We start from the raw sequence: 16,384 nt of genomic DNA, 5'->3' as shown, positions 1-16,384 counted from the left end.
ATATGGGATCCTCCCAGACCGGGGCACGAACCCGTATCCCCTGCATCGGCAGGCGGACTCTCAACCACTGCGCCACGAGGGAGGCCCTGTCCTGATCATTTAATTTAATACTTCAGCATCTCTTTTACGTCTTCACGTGAAGAGAGTTTATTTCTTATATCAAAGGCTTTTTCTAGCAGAAGGAAGTGCTACAAATGCTGTCAGGACAGCTCAACTTGCATCCAAGTTCCTACCTCAGTTATTCTCCCGTTTTCCTTTATGTGACAGCTTTTCTTTGCAGTTTCTTTGCAGTGGTCTTAATTTGATACAGGAATAGGAGGAACTTTTCTATTTTTGGAGTCCTTTAGATTTTTTTTAAAAAATGGAAGTTTGAAGAGGTATTCTTGTTGGCTCTCTCCCTCCTCTCTTTTTTTTAATGCTCCCTCCATTCTCACCTTCATATATACTGGAAAATAGTTACTGGGCTTAACCAATTTGTTTTTCATTGGAACCATTTGGATATGTTTCTGAGTATCAACTTAGACTTTCTTCTTCTAATCTGTCATTGATCTTCTTATGAACAATCAAATCTAGAGACTTCAATATGTATTACTTCGAGGTTTTAGTGTTGGAATGATTAGAGGAACAGAAACAAAAAATAGGGAGCAGGAAACTAATGAGTAGGCACTAGTTCAAGGAATCCATTACTAGCTGGCTGAGAGCTTTAAGAAGTTGGCTGTGGAAGGAGATGAAGTGATTGATTATTATGGTAACTGCTTGCTATTACTGTGTTAGGGAATGGGGTGGTTAATTATCCTGCATGCTATTTGAAATCTTTGAAAGGAAGTCTTTTACAGTTAGCTAACAGTATCCTTTTATTCACTGTGTTATGTTAAAACTTGCAGTTTGGGACTTAAAAAAATTACTTTAGGGACATACCACACTGCTTTATTTACCACAGTAAAAATGATTCTGACAGCCGTATATATATTTTTATTGCATCAAGGCTTAGAAATGTAAGTGCATATCATTGTGTTTGGGCATCTCTGGATGTACCCCACTCATTTTGTGTAGATCCAGGTGTTATACTAGGCAAGAATACTAAATCTGAAGACATTCACTTAAGCTTTGACTCTTAATCTGATGAAATAGATCTTGTACATAAACTGAGAACCACAGTTGATCCAAGATAAATCTTAATATTTTCCACTGGGAAATCAGCTATTTTTACTTCTTACGTTGCATTTTGCCAATTTTTACTGGTCAGTTATTGCAAATGATATTGTACAATTTCCACTTGTAAAATTTCTAACTTGGGGAAAAATTAAAAGAATGTTTTAGGCATGTAGCCATTTTGAGGTATTGCAAAAATTTTTCAGTTGCCTTACTATATTACTTATATTACTTTATTGAATATGTAGGAGAAGATGACAGTATGAATTTTTAAAAGAGTAATTTTTCTGTCGTTAGCTTTTTAGTTGGAGAAGGAGCCTACAGATGGGCAGTAGATCATGGAATACCCTCTTGCCCTCCTAACATCATGACCACAAGTAAGTAAAACTATTCAAAATTGAGCTGTATTAGCATATATACCTGAAAGTGTTAACATTGCTTTTGATCCATATAGTACCTATATTTAAGGAAGAAAGCTTGTATGTTGAAATATTTTAGTTAAAAGATAAATAGAAAGTTATTTGATTTTAAGCCACCTTTATATTCTTGAGGTCCCCCCACTCCTGCTTTATCATGCTTTTAAAAAAATTTTTGGCTGCATTGGGCCTTTGGTGCTGTGCATGGGCTTTCTCTAGTTGTGGCGAGTGGGGGCTCCTCTTCATTGCGGTGCGCAGGCTTCTCATTGTGGTGTCTTCTCGTTGTGGAGCATGGGTTCTAGGTGCGCGGGCTTCAGTAGTTGCAGCACGCAGGCTCAGTAGTTGTGGCTCATAGTCTTAGTTGCTCCGGGGCATGTGGGATCTTCCTGGACCAGGGATCGAACCCATGTCCTCTGCATTGGCAGGCAGATTCTTAACCACTGCACCGCCAGGGAAGTCCTTTCTCATGTTTTTATAGAAGTATTGTTAAAGTATCCCTTTTAGGCTACTTAAACTAATCACTAACAATAAAACCATACCAGCCACTCAGAGAGAGAGAAGAAAACGTAGGTCAACATTTACCCATCCTTGAGCTGAGGAAGGCCTATCTAGGTACCACGTGTATGAGAAGGAAGAACAAAAGTGTGACTGCAGAAGAGTTAAGACTGAAAAAACATTTATCATAACTATGACAATGGGATACATACGCTTAATCTATGAAGAGTTTTGCCAGATTAAAAGTCACATGAATACATGTGATACCCCAATAGAAAAGGGTCAAAAGTCATAAATAGATAATATAACATAACTAATAGGGACATTCAAATTAAGGTGAGTACATGTTAAATCTGTTCCCGCTCACTTGGTGAAAGAGTTAAAAAATATTGTATTACTGCTGGTAAGTGTGGTAAAATGAACATAATACATTGTAGGTACAAATGTAGATTGGCAGAAATTTTGGAGGACAGCTAAGTAGTATAGATCAAAAGTCTTAAACCCATCCTGCATCTCAGAACTTGTCATCAGAGATATAGACATAGATTTATGTAGAAGGGTACTCATGAAGAATGTAAAAAAAATTCTATTATATATAAAATAAGCTACAAGGATATATTGTACAACACAGGGAATATAGCCAATTTTTATAGTAACTATAAATGGAGTATAACCTTTAAAAACTTGTGAAATCACTATATTGTATACCTGTGACTTACATAATATTGTACATCAACTACTTCAATAAAAAAGGGAAAAAAAGAAAAACATAAAAAAAGATTATTAAAAAATTTGAAAAAGACTTATGTCCAACACAGAGGAACGTGAGTAAACTATCACATAGTCTTATAATGAAATGTTATGAAGTAACTGGATATTGTTATAAAGACTGATAATGATTAAATCTAATAATGACTTAAAAAAGTGAAAAATGAGGTTATAAATATGTATATATGTGTGTTTTATATGTCTGTCTTAAAAAAGAAATCATGGCTACATGTTTATGCATAAAAAAATAGTAAAAACATATACTACTTGTTTTTTAAATTTAAAAAATTTTTAACAAGTAATCTATGAATGTAATTTAAATAATCAAATGAAAAAGTGAGGAATCATTAGCTCCAAGGAAACCAAGTTGTATAAAAAAGAGATGACTATTTATCATAGCAAGTGTCTAATAAGGACCAGCTCTTAGTAACATTATATTCAGAATGAACTCCGTACTGCTGCAAGTTGTAATATTGAGAGGCTGGAAGGAGGAGAAGTGTGTGTGTGCAGGGAGACCGGGAGTGTGATCACACGCTGCCACTAATGCTGCCTTAGAGTCTCCCCAGTTGAACTTGCTGTGGAGCTCTTATATCAGGCACAGAAATCAGCTCATCTGCCAATTCCATCTTGTTTTTCCTTGGAGGCAGGCCACCTGGCAACCTGGGTCTAGAGTGGGCCCTCAGTAGGCCTGCTGTGCAGCTGTCATCTGGTCTTCACCTCCCCATCACTCTGGAATTCCCTTTTCCTCTCTCCAGTATCAAATTGTCTGTTTCCGAATGTCTTTTTTTTTTATTCTTGTTTTACTCCCTCATTTGCTATATGGAAGGTGGGAAATCACTTTTGCTTAGGTTTCTGAAGAAATTGCTCTGTCTTCTAATTTCCAGTCTTGCTCTTATGCAGTCCGCTGGCACTTTGATTCCCATTTTTTTGTGGTGTCTTTTGCCTCTTTGGAAGGAAGCTCTTATTTCAGTGGTCTTATTACCTCAATGATATCTTGGGATGGGTCTTTTTTTTTTTTACTTATTGTACTGGGTACTCTTTTGGATTCTCCATCTGGAAATACATGTGCTTTGGGGAAATTAAAAAAATTTGTGTAATAATCTCTCCCCCTATCTCTCCTCTGTTATATTTTTCTAATTTCTTTCAATTAGATGTTGGATCTTGTGCTCTAATCCCATGTATCATTTTCAAAAGTTACTTTTTCTCCTTTTAAAAATCTCTGTCTTTTGTCCTGCTTTCTGGGAAGTTTCTTCAATTTTATCTTCCAAATCTTCTACTTCTAATGAATTTTTAATTTTGGTTTTCATATTTTTAATTTCTAGAGATTCATCTGTGATTAATACTTTTAAAACATGGGGTTTTGTTTCATGAACTCAGTATTTTTACTCTCTCTCTTAGGATATTATGGTTTAAAACTTGTTCTTATCCATGGTTTCTGCTTCCTCTGTCTTACTTTGTGTTTGTTTCAGACCCTAATACATGTTAACTAATTTCCTCAACTATCTAGTGACCCTCTGCAGTTTTCATATTCATGAGTGAGTTACCTAAAGACCTGTTGGCAGCTTTGTGTGTGAGGGCAGGTCTGTTTGACCTCAAGAGGGGAGGCGTTGATCATTTCTCTACACATTTTTCTTCTGGATTAGATAGAGAAATCTTCCCAGCTCTGGCAAGGCAATAGCCAGTATTCTGGTACAGAACAAGGGAAGGGGCTGGAGGTGTCACGGTGCCTTTATCAGACTTTTGCGTCAAACTCAGTTTTACGTAGAGCCCCGTACCGGCTCCCAGATGTGGTTGGTGTCTGCTAATTTGGCGCCCATGTAGTTCAGCCTCTCCACGTTTTCTGCAAGCACAAGGAGAGGATTTGGGCATCTACATGTTCCTTATTGACATTTTCTGCCCATTCTCCTGTTTTTAGTCTAAACCTGGCTTTCAGAGACACCAGGTGCTTTCTACTTTGAGCTCTCTTGATGTTTCTTTGGCAGGAATTAGTTTACTTTGGCCGAAATTAGTTTGCTTTGTGATGTCTTGGCTAGTGGGCATTGGGGTTCATCTTCCTCTGCTCAATTAGTTACGGTTTGTCCACTTGCTTTCTATGTTCTAAAACTGTTGGTATCTCCCTTCTCATTATAATCACCCCTTGTGTATGTCAGTCTTTTCTCCCACTTAAATTTCTTTTTGGTGAAGTTTTAGTAGGGCATGGAGATGAATTCATGCATTCAGTCTGCCAATTTTACTTCAGAACATTTATATAAAAATGTGTTAGAAAATAGTACTAGATCTTTTTCAGGATGGCAAAATTATTTTTGACTATTTTTTATACTTGTAATAAGAAAAACATATTGTGCCACAGATTTTTTTTTTTTTTTTTGCGGTATGTGGGCCTCTCACCGTTGTGGCCTCTCCCGTTGTGGAGCACAGGCTCCGGACGCGCAGGCTCAGCGGCCATGGCTCACGGACCCAGCTGCTCCGCAGCATGTGGGATCTTCCCAGACCGGGGCACGAACCTGTGTCCCCTGCATCGGCAGGCGGACCCTCAACCACTGCGCCACCAGGGAAGCCCTGTGCCATAGATTTTTTTTTTTATGACTTATATAACCAATCAACACGAAATGTTCTCTGAATAAAGCGTTTGAAAGTTAAGTGATCTTTTTTTTTTTTTCCAAAAAAGAATGGTTCTGACCTATGGGGAATTTAAAAGGAGAAATTATAACTATTATTTAGATTAAAAAAATTTTAAATACCATTTTATACTCAGCCATTTGTTTAATCCTCAGTAGAAATAAAATGGTATGTTGGTGCTGGTTAATGATAATGTTTTATACTTGATTACCTTTTGGGGGGCATAATTTGTAGGTTTTTATTCCCCTTCAGCTTTTAGAATGTCTTTCTAAGGTTTATTCTAAGTTTATTACACATTTTCACATGTACTTACATATTTCATCCCTATATGTAGATTTGAATTTCTTTCTGGCATCTTTTCCTTCAGCCTGGAATGCTACATATTTTCTGGTAATGTGGTAGATGTAGTGGTGAAAACTTTTCTCAGCTTTCGTTATCTGAAAAACATCCTTATTTTGCTTTTACTTTGAAAAGACATTTTTGTTGGATATAGACTTCTAGGTTGGCAGATTTTTCCTTTTAGCACTTTTTTTCTTTTTTTTTATTGTGGCAAAATATTCATAACATAAAATTTACCATTTTAGCAATTTTTTTTTTTTTTTTTGGTACACGGGCCTCTCACTGTCGTGACCTCTCCCGTTGCGGAGCACAGGCTCTGGACGCGCAGGCTCAGTGGCCATGGCTCACGGGCCCAGCCGCTCCACGGCATGTGGGATCTTCCCAGACCGGGGCACGAACCCGCGTCCCCTGCATCGGCAGGCGGACTCTCAACCACTGCGCCACCAGGGAAGCCCCCGTTTTAACAATTTTTAAGTGTATGATTCAGTGGTACTAAATACGTTCATAGTGTTGATTAACCATCGCCACTATCCATTTCTATTTTTTCCTCAGCCCAAACAGAAACTGTACCCATCAAACAATGATTACCCATCCCCCTCTTGCCTGTCCCTGGTAACCTTTATTGTGCTTTCTTTGTCTATGAATTTGCCTGTTCTAGGTCCCTCCTCTAAGTGGAATCACGTAATATTTGTCATTTGCGTCTGGATTATTTCACTTTGCATGTTTTCACCTATGTTGTAGCATGTATCAGAATTTCCTTCTTATAGCTGGATAATATTCCATTGTATCCTTTTAGCACTTTTAAAGATGTTATTCCATTATATTCTGGATTCCGTTGTTTCTGCTAGGAAGTTAGACATGATTATTATTGCTTCCTTGTGTGTAATGTGTCTTCTTTTCTCTCTGACTGTTTTTAAAAATTGTTCTATTTGTTTTCACCTAGGTATGGTTTCCTTTGTGCTAGTTTTATTGTGCCTGTTGAATCTGAGGGTTCAGTTTTTAATCAAATTAGGAAAACTATTGGACTCTCTGCTTCATGCTGTCCCTCATCTGTTTCTAGGACTTCAATTTCACTTAAATTAAAACATTTGATACTGTCATGTGTTCCTGAGGCTCTGATTTTTTTCAGTCTTTGTTCTCTGTGCTTTCTGTATTAGTCAGGATTCTCCATAGAGACAGAACCAATATCTATCTATCTGTCATGTCTATCTAAAGAGATATTATAAAGAATTGGCAATCATGGAGGCTGACAAGCAATTATGGAGGCTGACAAGTCCCAAGATATGCAGGGTCAGTCAGCAAGCTGGAGACCAGGAGAGCCAATGGGGTAGTTTCAATCCAAGTTCAAAGGCCTGAAAACTGGGAGGGTCAATTGTATAGTTCCAGTGTGAAGGCTGGCAGGCTTGAGACCCAGGAACAGCTAATGTTTCAGATCAAGTATGAAGGCAGGAAAAAGTTGATGGTCTAGTTGAAAGGCAGTCAGGCAAGAGGAATTTTCTCTTACTTGGGGAGAGTCTGCATCTTTGTTCTATTAAGGCCTTGAGCTGATTAGATGAGGTCCACTTACATAGGGAGGGCAATCTGCTTTACTCCGTCTATCAATTTAAATGTAAATCTCAACCTTATCAAACATACCCTCACAGGCATACCTAGAATAAAGCTTGACCAATACCTGGGCACTCTCTGGCCCAGTCAAGTTGTCAAATAAAATTAACCATTACACTTCTATTTGTTTGATTTCTGTTGAACTGGTCTTTGAGTTTATTGATCTTTCCTCCTGCAGTATCTAGTTTGATATTAATCTGATGTTATGATTTAAAAAATATAAAATATTATGTTTTCAGTTTTAAAGTTTCCATTAAAAAAACCAGCCTTCATCTTTGTCTTGAAATTTCCCATGTCTTCACCCATTATATCCATTGTTGGCATATTTATCATTGTTATTTTGAAATCTTTGACTGCTAATTCTAAAATCTAGGTAATCTGTGGGTCAGTTTCTATTGATAGATTTTTTTTTTTCTTGACCTTGGTCACACTTTCCTGTTTAGTTGCATGTCTCAATTTTTTTTAAAAAAAATTACACCTTGAGCATTGTGGATGATACATTTTAGAGACTATGATTTGTTATCATCCTTTGAATGATGTTGAGTTTGTTCTAACATGTAATTAAATTATTTGCAGTTCACCTTGATATTGTCACAGCCTGGTTTTTGGCTTTGTTAAAGTGAGTCTATTTCAGTTTTTTTCTTAATCCTAGAGTTGTCTCTTAGTACTAGTTTGTGGTCTTTATTCCCGAGATATGGCCTTTCTGGGGTTTCAGTGGAAAGTCTCAAACTTTAAATTTTGTCTCTCCTACAGTGGGTATTTACTAAAACATCTGTTCACTTTTCAGCTGTTATTTTACTCAGTGGACTTTACGGAATCTTGCATCCTGTATGAACAGTTAAGGACTCATTCAGGATTTGAGGGGACTTTTACATAGATTTTTGGGCTTCCTTTTTTGTGGATTTCTCCTTTCCAGGATTCCTCCCTTACTTTCCAGTGGCTTCAGTAGCCCCAGGCTCCTTCATCTCAGGCCAATAAGACTAGTTTTCTACCTGAGCTCTATTTTCTGTGTGTCTCACAGAGTGAGGAGTGCCTCATGGGGAAAGCTGTTTTAATTTGGATCTCACCCAGTGTGTTTCTTTTCTTTCAGTGGTTGAATCCTCCCCTATTTCTGCCAGCTTTTTGTCACTTGCCTTCAAATAGGCTTTTTTTTTTTAAGTTTAAAACTTCTACCCAGACTTTGTAATTATTATTAGTCTCATATAAGCTATTCTTTCATTACCAGGAGATGGAGCTGATGTTTTGTAAATGTGTACTGTTAACAAATATAATAATAAAAATAATATAAATTAATAAATGTATCTAACCATTGTATTTATTACTTTTTAATTGTGTGGCAGAAGAATAAGTTATCTTCTTAAATATTGAAGCATTCTACATAAACCTGGTCTTCCTTTTTACTTCCATTCCCAATCCCAGACTCCTACTCAGTCTGATAACTTGTTTACTTGTTTGATTTGCTTCTCTCTGTTCCAACAGAAATGTTGGAATATATAGTATTCCAACATATATAGTTGGAAAAGAATATATAGTATTCTTTTTTAAGTAGATAAATAGTATCATACTGTAGTATCTTTAGTAAGTTTATAGATAAGTAGTATTATAACATGGCTTTTAAAAATATTTTTTGTAATGCAGCAAGATGTATTTTGAAATCTGTCCATGTTGATATATATAGATGAATTAATTTTTAAACTGTTGAATAGCATTTTACCATATTTATTTAGCTGTTTCTTTATTGATAGGCATTCAGGTTGATTCTAGATTTTGCCATTAACATTGATAATTCCTTGAATATTCTTGTACACATCACTTAATATATACGTGTTCTATTGAGGTAGACAGTTGGAAGTAGAATTGCTGACTCATAGAGGATGTGCATTTAATGTTTTGCTGGCTATTGCCAGATTCCTAAGAGATTTGCTGTCTACTTTTGAGAAGTCTGGCTTTGTATAGTTGGTACCATTGAAGACCACATAGTAGCTCAAAGTACAGACTTTAGAGGCCTTTATGTGACCAGGGGCAAGTTACCTCCAAGACACTTTTCTCATGGAGACGTTGTGATTCCTTGAGGTAATGTATCAAGAATTCTTACTCCAATTTTTGGTGCATAGAAACACTCAGATGTTGACTATTAATATCATTCTTACTGTTATTAATATGTTGGATGTGAAAATGATCTTGGTGATGTGATTTCATCAGAATTTAATAGGCTTAGCTCTTTATCACTGACTAATAAGATGATTTTAGTGATTGATCATATCTGGAGTTAGGTGTAACCAGTAGAGCAGTGGTTTTCTACTTTGGCTGCACATCAGGGTCACTGGGGAGCTTTGAAAAATTCAGAAGCCCTGGCTGCACTCAAAATCAATGAAAACAGCAACTCTGTAGATGGGACCCAGGCATCTGTAGTTTTTAAAGTTTTGTAGGTAATTTCAGTGCACATTTAGTTTTCAGAATGTCTGAGATAGAATGTGTACATTCTTTTGAATTCTTCCAGAAAATTCATTAAAGTTGAAATTGAAAGGAAAGTAATTTTGTTTTCCTTTGGTAAAGGACAACCTTAAATAGTTTGTGGTACAAAGTTGCTACCATCTATTCCTTAATTTTCAGCTGTTTTATGCTTTGATTGGACCTGGGATACATCTTTAAATTAAGTAAAGAGTAGATTAAGGATGTTATTCTATTCTTTCAATTTATGGGCATGATTCCGCCACAAGGAATCCTATTTTCTTCTTTTCTATTGGCTAGATTGTGTTCTTACAGTTTTTCTGCCTTTGCGTAAGGTACTTTGAAAGACAACATGATATTAAACATACTTTGTAATTGTAGAGTTTTATCATAACTGGTATATGATATATCAACACTTAATTTCATATGACTAGTTAATATGGCCAGTTATGCTGTTTCAAATTTTTTATTTTGAAGTACTTATAAATTCACATGCAATCCTAAGAAATACAACAGAGAGATTCCATCTACCCTTTGCCCAGTTTCCACCAATGGGAACATCTTGCCAAACTACAGTACAATATCACATTCAGGATAGTATTGACAGTCAAGATACACAACACTTTTATCACCACAGGGATATCTCATGTTGCCCTTTTATAGTCTCACCTACTCACCTCCAACCTTCACCCCTTCCTTGACACCTGGCAGTTACTAATCTATTCTCCGTTTGTATAATTTTGTCATTTCAAAAACGTTATATAAATGGTATCATATAGGATATGAGTTTTGGGGAATTGGCTTTTTTATCACTTAGTATAATTCTCTTGAGATTCATCCAGGTGGTTGTTCTTATCAATAGCTTGTACCATCTCATTGCTAAACAGTGGATGTACCACTGTTTGTTTAATCATTTATCCATTGAAAGGCATCTGGGTTATTTCCAGTTTGGGGCTATAATAAATAATGCTGCTATAAATAAATATTCATGTACATTTAAAAAAATTTCGGTAAAATACACAATGTAAAATTTACCATCTTAAACATTTTTTTTTTTTTTTTTTTTTTTTTTTGCGGTATGCGGGCCTCTCACTGTCGTGGCCTCCCCCGTTGCGGAGCACAGGCTCCGGACGCGCAGGCTCCGGACGCGCAGGCTCAGCGGCCATGGCTCACGGGCCCAGCCGCTCCGCGGCATATGGGATCCTCCCAGACCGGGGCACGAACCCGTATCCCCTGCATAGGCAGGCGGACTCTCAACCACTTGCGCCACCAGGGAGGCCCCCATCTTAAACATTTTTAATGGTACATTTCAGTAGCTTTAAGTATATTTACATTGTATAACTATGACTACCATCCATCTGCAAAATCCTTTTCATCTTGAGAAACTGAAACTCAGTACTCATTAAACACTAACTCCTTGTTTCCTTCCACCTGGCCCTTGGCAACCACCATTCTTAGTTCTGTCTCTATGAATTTGACTACTCTAGGTACCTCTTATAAGTGGAATCATACATTTTTTTTTCTTTTGTGACAGGCCTATTTCACTTAGCATGATGTCCTCAAGGTTCAACCATGTTGTAGCATGCGTCAGAATTTCTTTTTAAGGCTGAATAATATTCCATTGTATGTATATATCACATTTTGTTTATCCATTTATACATTGAATGGTTTGAAGCAACTTGAGTTGTTTCCAACTTTTGGCTGTTACGCATAATGATACTATGAACACAGGTGTACAAATATCTGTTTCAATTCTTTTGGGTACCCAGAAGTGAAATTGCTGGATTACATGGTAATTCTGTTTTTAATTTTTGAAGAACCAGTGTACTCCTTTCCATTGCAGCTACACCATTTTAAAGTCCCAGTAATAGTGCACAGAGGTTCCAATTTCTCCACACCCTCATCAACACTTGTTATTTTGTTTTTTGTTTGTTTGGTAATAGCCATCCTAATGGGTATGAGGTGGTATCTTGTGATTTCAGTTTTCATTTCCCTAATGATTATGCTGTCGAGTATCTTTTCATGTGCGTTTTGGCCATTTGTATATCTCCTTAAATGTCTGTCTCCAAAAAGGGAGACAAGGACTAGCCTTTTAAATTCCCTGGAGGTCACTTCATCTGGAGGGAGAGGCACTGCAACAATGGCTGTCTGCCTCTGAGTCTGTACCTCTGTGACCAGAACCAGCAATCAGAGCACAGATTCTGGTATTTGGAGGAGAGGGTCTTTATTGTCCACCCTGACTCTCACAAGCTATGTGCAAGCTGCTCTAGGAGCATATACCCAGCTGCCTGCCACCGGGTTGGGTATGGGGTGTGGGGAGGCTACTGTGCGAAGAGCTGAAGTTGACCCAAATTAACCACAGTTTACAATGAAGCTTTCCCCTGGAAACCTTCCTCTTTAATAGACTCCAGAGTTGTATAATACTTAACATTAGACAGATTCTCTCAGGCCAGTTGTTGTCTAGGTGGGGAGACAGATTCCTGGTGCTTCTTACTCTGCCATCTTCCCTCTAGCTCCAGCTTATTAATTTTATATCAGACTATTCTGATTCAAGGTTATTAATCCTATCTATAACTATTTGCATATACTTTAAAATTTTAAAAAGATGCCATTTATCATTTATCATTACCTTTACATATGATGTCTTTTGCCTTGTAGACATTTTAAATTTTATGTGGTTTTATCAATGAACCATCCTTTTGATGGATTCTGGCTTTGATAACATTCAATGTAAAATATTCTACTTTAATGTTAAAGCGAGTAAAAATAAAAAATCTCTCTCAAAAAAGACTGATATAAAAAGACTGGTATTATGCCTACTGTGTGATGGCTTAATCTTTTTGGACTTCTTTTTTTAGATTTTATATGGTTAAATTATTAATACTTATAAGGTTTCAGTTTTGTGTGTAGTGTGGGGTAGGAATTTAATTTGTGTTTTTTTCCCCAAATAGGTAATGTATTGTGCCAAGAAAGTTTACTGAATAACATATAGATTTCCCACTGGTATGAAAAATCAGTGTTATTCTCAAATTCTATTAGGATATACATGAGTTTGTTTCTAAACTTGTTGGTCAGTTCCATTACTTTTTTTTTTGTCCATTACTACACTATTGTTCTTAGACTTTGTCTTGAGGGCAACTCTGGTTCCTTTTCCACCTGATTTTCCTAACATATTTGTTTTTCCTTATTTAAAATTTTCTTGATTAATCTTAAAGGTAATATGTTAGAGTATCTTTGTTATTTTCTCACTGTTATTTTGATTAATTTACATCAATGTGGGGAAAATTAATATGCACTTAAAAACACTGTGACACTTTATTGTTTTACTACAGTCAGTTTTCATTTAGATTTGCTTGCACATATATTCTTTTCTTTGCACTTAATTCCCCACCCCTCTCCCCTACCTTTTTTTTTTTTTTTGTCTTTGAGCTTTCACTTTGTATTATTTTGCCTGTTACTGAAGAACACCCTTTAATATTTTTCATTAGTACAGGTCTTGCTGGTGATGAATTTGCTCATTCTTGTTTACCTGAAACTATTTTTATTTCACCTTCATTTTTGAAGGTTAATTTTACTGGCTATAGTGTTCTGGGTGAGCAGATATTTCCTTTCAGTGCATTGAAGATAACCACCTTGTCTAAATGCACTTGGTATTGGGGTAGAGGGTAGGGGTAGACTTGCGTGGTTCTAGCTCAGCCTTCCTGTGGGGATGTTGGCCCTTTCAATCCCTAGCTTGCTGTGAGAAGTGTCTCCTATGAAACTCTCGCCTTTAATGGGCTCTGGGTTTGACTTATGCCTCTCCTTGATGCCACGGAATCAAATTCAAGTGCACAAGTGTTGGCACATGCTCACAGTGCAATAATAATAGCTTTAGTCTTCAGTTTACCCCCAGAAAAGCTCGATACCTTTTTTTTTTATGATTTCACTTATTTTTTTAAAAATTTTTTTATTTTTATTAGTTTCTGCTTTATAACAAAGTGAATCAGTCATACATATACATCTGTTCCCACATCCGTTCCCTCTTGCGTCTCCCTCCCTCCCACCCTCCCCATCCCACCCCTCCAGGCGGTCACAAAGCACCGAGCCGATCTCCCTGTGCTATGCGGCTGCTTCCCACTATCTATCTACCTTACGTTTGGTACCGTATATATGTCCATGCCTCTCTTTCACTTTGTCACAGCTTACCCTTCCCCCTCCCCATATCCTCAAGTCCATTCTCAAGTAGGTCTGCGTCTTTATTCCTGTTTTACCCCTAGGTTCTTCATGACATTTTTTTCCTTAAATTCCATATATATATGTTAGCATACGGTATTTGTCTTTCTCTTTCTGACTTACTTCACTCTGTATGACAGACTCTAGGTCTATCCACCTCATTACAAATAGCTCAGTTTCATTTCTTTTTATGGCTGAGTAATATTCCATTGTATATATGTGCCACATCTTCTTTATCCATTCATCCGATGATGGACACTTAGGTTGTTTCCATCTCAGGGCTATTGTGAATAGAGCTGTAATGAACATTTTGGTACGTGCCTCTTTTTGAATTATGGTTTTCTCAGGGTATATGCCTAGTAGTGGGATTGCTGGGTCATATGGTAGTTCTATTTTTAGTTTTTTAAGGAACCTCCATACTGTTCTCCATAGTGGCTGTACCAATTCACATTCCCACCAGCAGTGCAAGAGTGTTCCCTTTTCTCCACACCCTCTCCAGCATTTATTGTTTCTAGATTTCTTGATGATGGCCATTCTGACTGGTGTGAGATGATATCTCATTGTAGTTTTGATTTGCATTTCTCTAATGATTAATGATGTTGAGCATTCTTTCATGTGTTTGTTGGCAGTCTGTTTTTATAAGGTGCTTTTAAGGTGGTGTTTTTCATATTTTATCTAATATTTTTGATAATATTTGGTGGGAGAATTGCTCTTAAGAATTTAGTCTGCCATTATCAGAAAACTTTGGTAATCTTTTCAGTGTTATATTCCAGTGTGTAATTTCTCTTGTCAGCTGAATCTAATTGTTTAAATCTGTATATCAAGTCTTAAAATTCCAGTTATTGTATTTTTTATTTTTAGAAGTTCTATTTGATTCTTCTTCAAGTCTGCCTGGGAATTTTATCATCTTGTCTTCCTTAGTTATATTTTCAATATCTTTTTTTTATGTTTGTGAGCATAAACATGATTTATATTCTATATATGATTACACTAGTATCTGAGGTCTTTGCCGGTTGGATTATACTTTCTGATGTTTGGCTGACTTTTATTTTTTCATTCTCGGTGATTTATTTCTCATTTGTTTTATGAACTGTTTTTTTTAACTGTGGGCTCATATTAATTGGAACATGGGAATTCTTTGAGGTCTGGGTGAGCTAAGGTGGGTTTTTCCAGGGAGTATTTGCATTTGCGTTTAATGGGTTTTTGAAGCATTACCTCACCGAGATCATTTTTGTTTTTTTGTGTTTTTCAGGCCACATAGGTAATACGAATTCCCCTAATTCTGCCTGAACTTTTAAATATTTTTTTATACTTTAATGTTATATAGATATGTATTTTGTTCTTATAATTCTAATTGTTCTTCAAGTGCAGCGCCCCGCCCCCACGCCACCTTGTGTGCGCATGTGCACACACGCGCACACACACCCACACCCACACACGCGCGCGTACACACACCCACACATGCACGTACACACACCCACACACATGCGCGTACACTCCCCACACATGCGCGTACACACACACACACACACACGTGCATGTCCCCCCCCCCCCAAAACAGAACTCCCCTTCCCAAACCAGCCAAGTGTAACAGGACTTTTCTTCTCTTACGTTTATAGCCGAGGCTGTGACTTACAAGTTTCCTGATTCTTTGCATATTGCGGCATTTTCTAGTTTTCCCTTTCATTGGGCATATCACCCTTTGGGGTTCCCCCTTTTTATGTGGATGATCTCCAATACGTTTTCTCCTGCTGCATTGTCCCAAGTCTCAGCTCTTGTCTCTTATGCACAGAGACCTTCAAAACCAGAGCTGGCCATGGCATGCATTAGCAGACACTCCTGCAGAGCATCTACCTTCAGAACTCACTTGTCTCTCTGGATTTGACCTTTTTCTTAATTTTTTTACTTTAGGTTACTTTTCTTATTCCCTCCCACCTCAGTGTACACTGAAAAGACTTTATAAAACCCTTTCTCCAACATGCTTAAGGATTTTGTCCTGAGGAGGCTCTTTAGGATATCTCATCTGCCCCATTGCCCTAATATTTTTCAAATGTTATTTTTAATGTTTCTTTTGTAGGATTCAGTTTAGCTGCATTTAAAAGAAACAAGAGGAAACTAGAGCTGGCAGAAAGGGTGGAAACAGATTTCATTCAACTAAAGAAAAGAAGACAATCAAGTGAAAAGGTCAGGAGGTGTTTGAAATATTAATAATTAATGTATCATAATGATATACTTAGTCTGCATTTAGATATATAAGCCTCAGAATAGTACAACCCAGTAGAGATATAATGCATGCCACATATGTACTTTTTAAGTTTTCCAGTAGC

General features: G+C 37.0%; 1 protein-coding gene across 3 annotated transcripts in view; it reads left to right on the top strand.

Annotated features, from left to right (window-relative positions):
- Positions 1–16,384, top strand: part of TASP1 (taspase 1) — a 243,715-nt gene that overhangs the window by 58,704 nt on the left and 168,627 nt on the right. For all 3 annotated transcript variants that reach the window (XR_009530102.1, XM_060077654.1, XM_060120650.1), the window contains 2 exons: positions 1,450–1,529; positions 16,135–16,241. Coding sequence is in view for 2 of the 3 variants with exons in the window: in XM_060077654.1 (XP_059933637.1) it covers positions 1,450–1,529; positions 16,135–16,241 (187 nt within the window). In the remaining variant the exon portion in view is untranslated. The remainder of the gene's footprint in view (positions 1–1,449; positions 1,530–16,134; positions 16,242–16,384) is intronic.

The sequence above is a fragment of the Mesoplodon densirostris genome, chromosome 16 (genome assembly GCF_025265405.1).
Source record: "Mesoplodon densirostris isolate mMesDen1 chromosome 16, mMesDen1 primary haplotype, whole genome shotgun sequence".
Lineage (NCBI taxonomy): Eukaryota > Metazoa > Chordata > Mammalia > Artiodactyla > Ziphiidae > Mesoplodon > Mesoplodon densirostris.
Note: the sequence above shows the minus strand (reverse complement) of the source record. Positions and strands in the feature narration are given on the sequence as shown.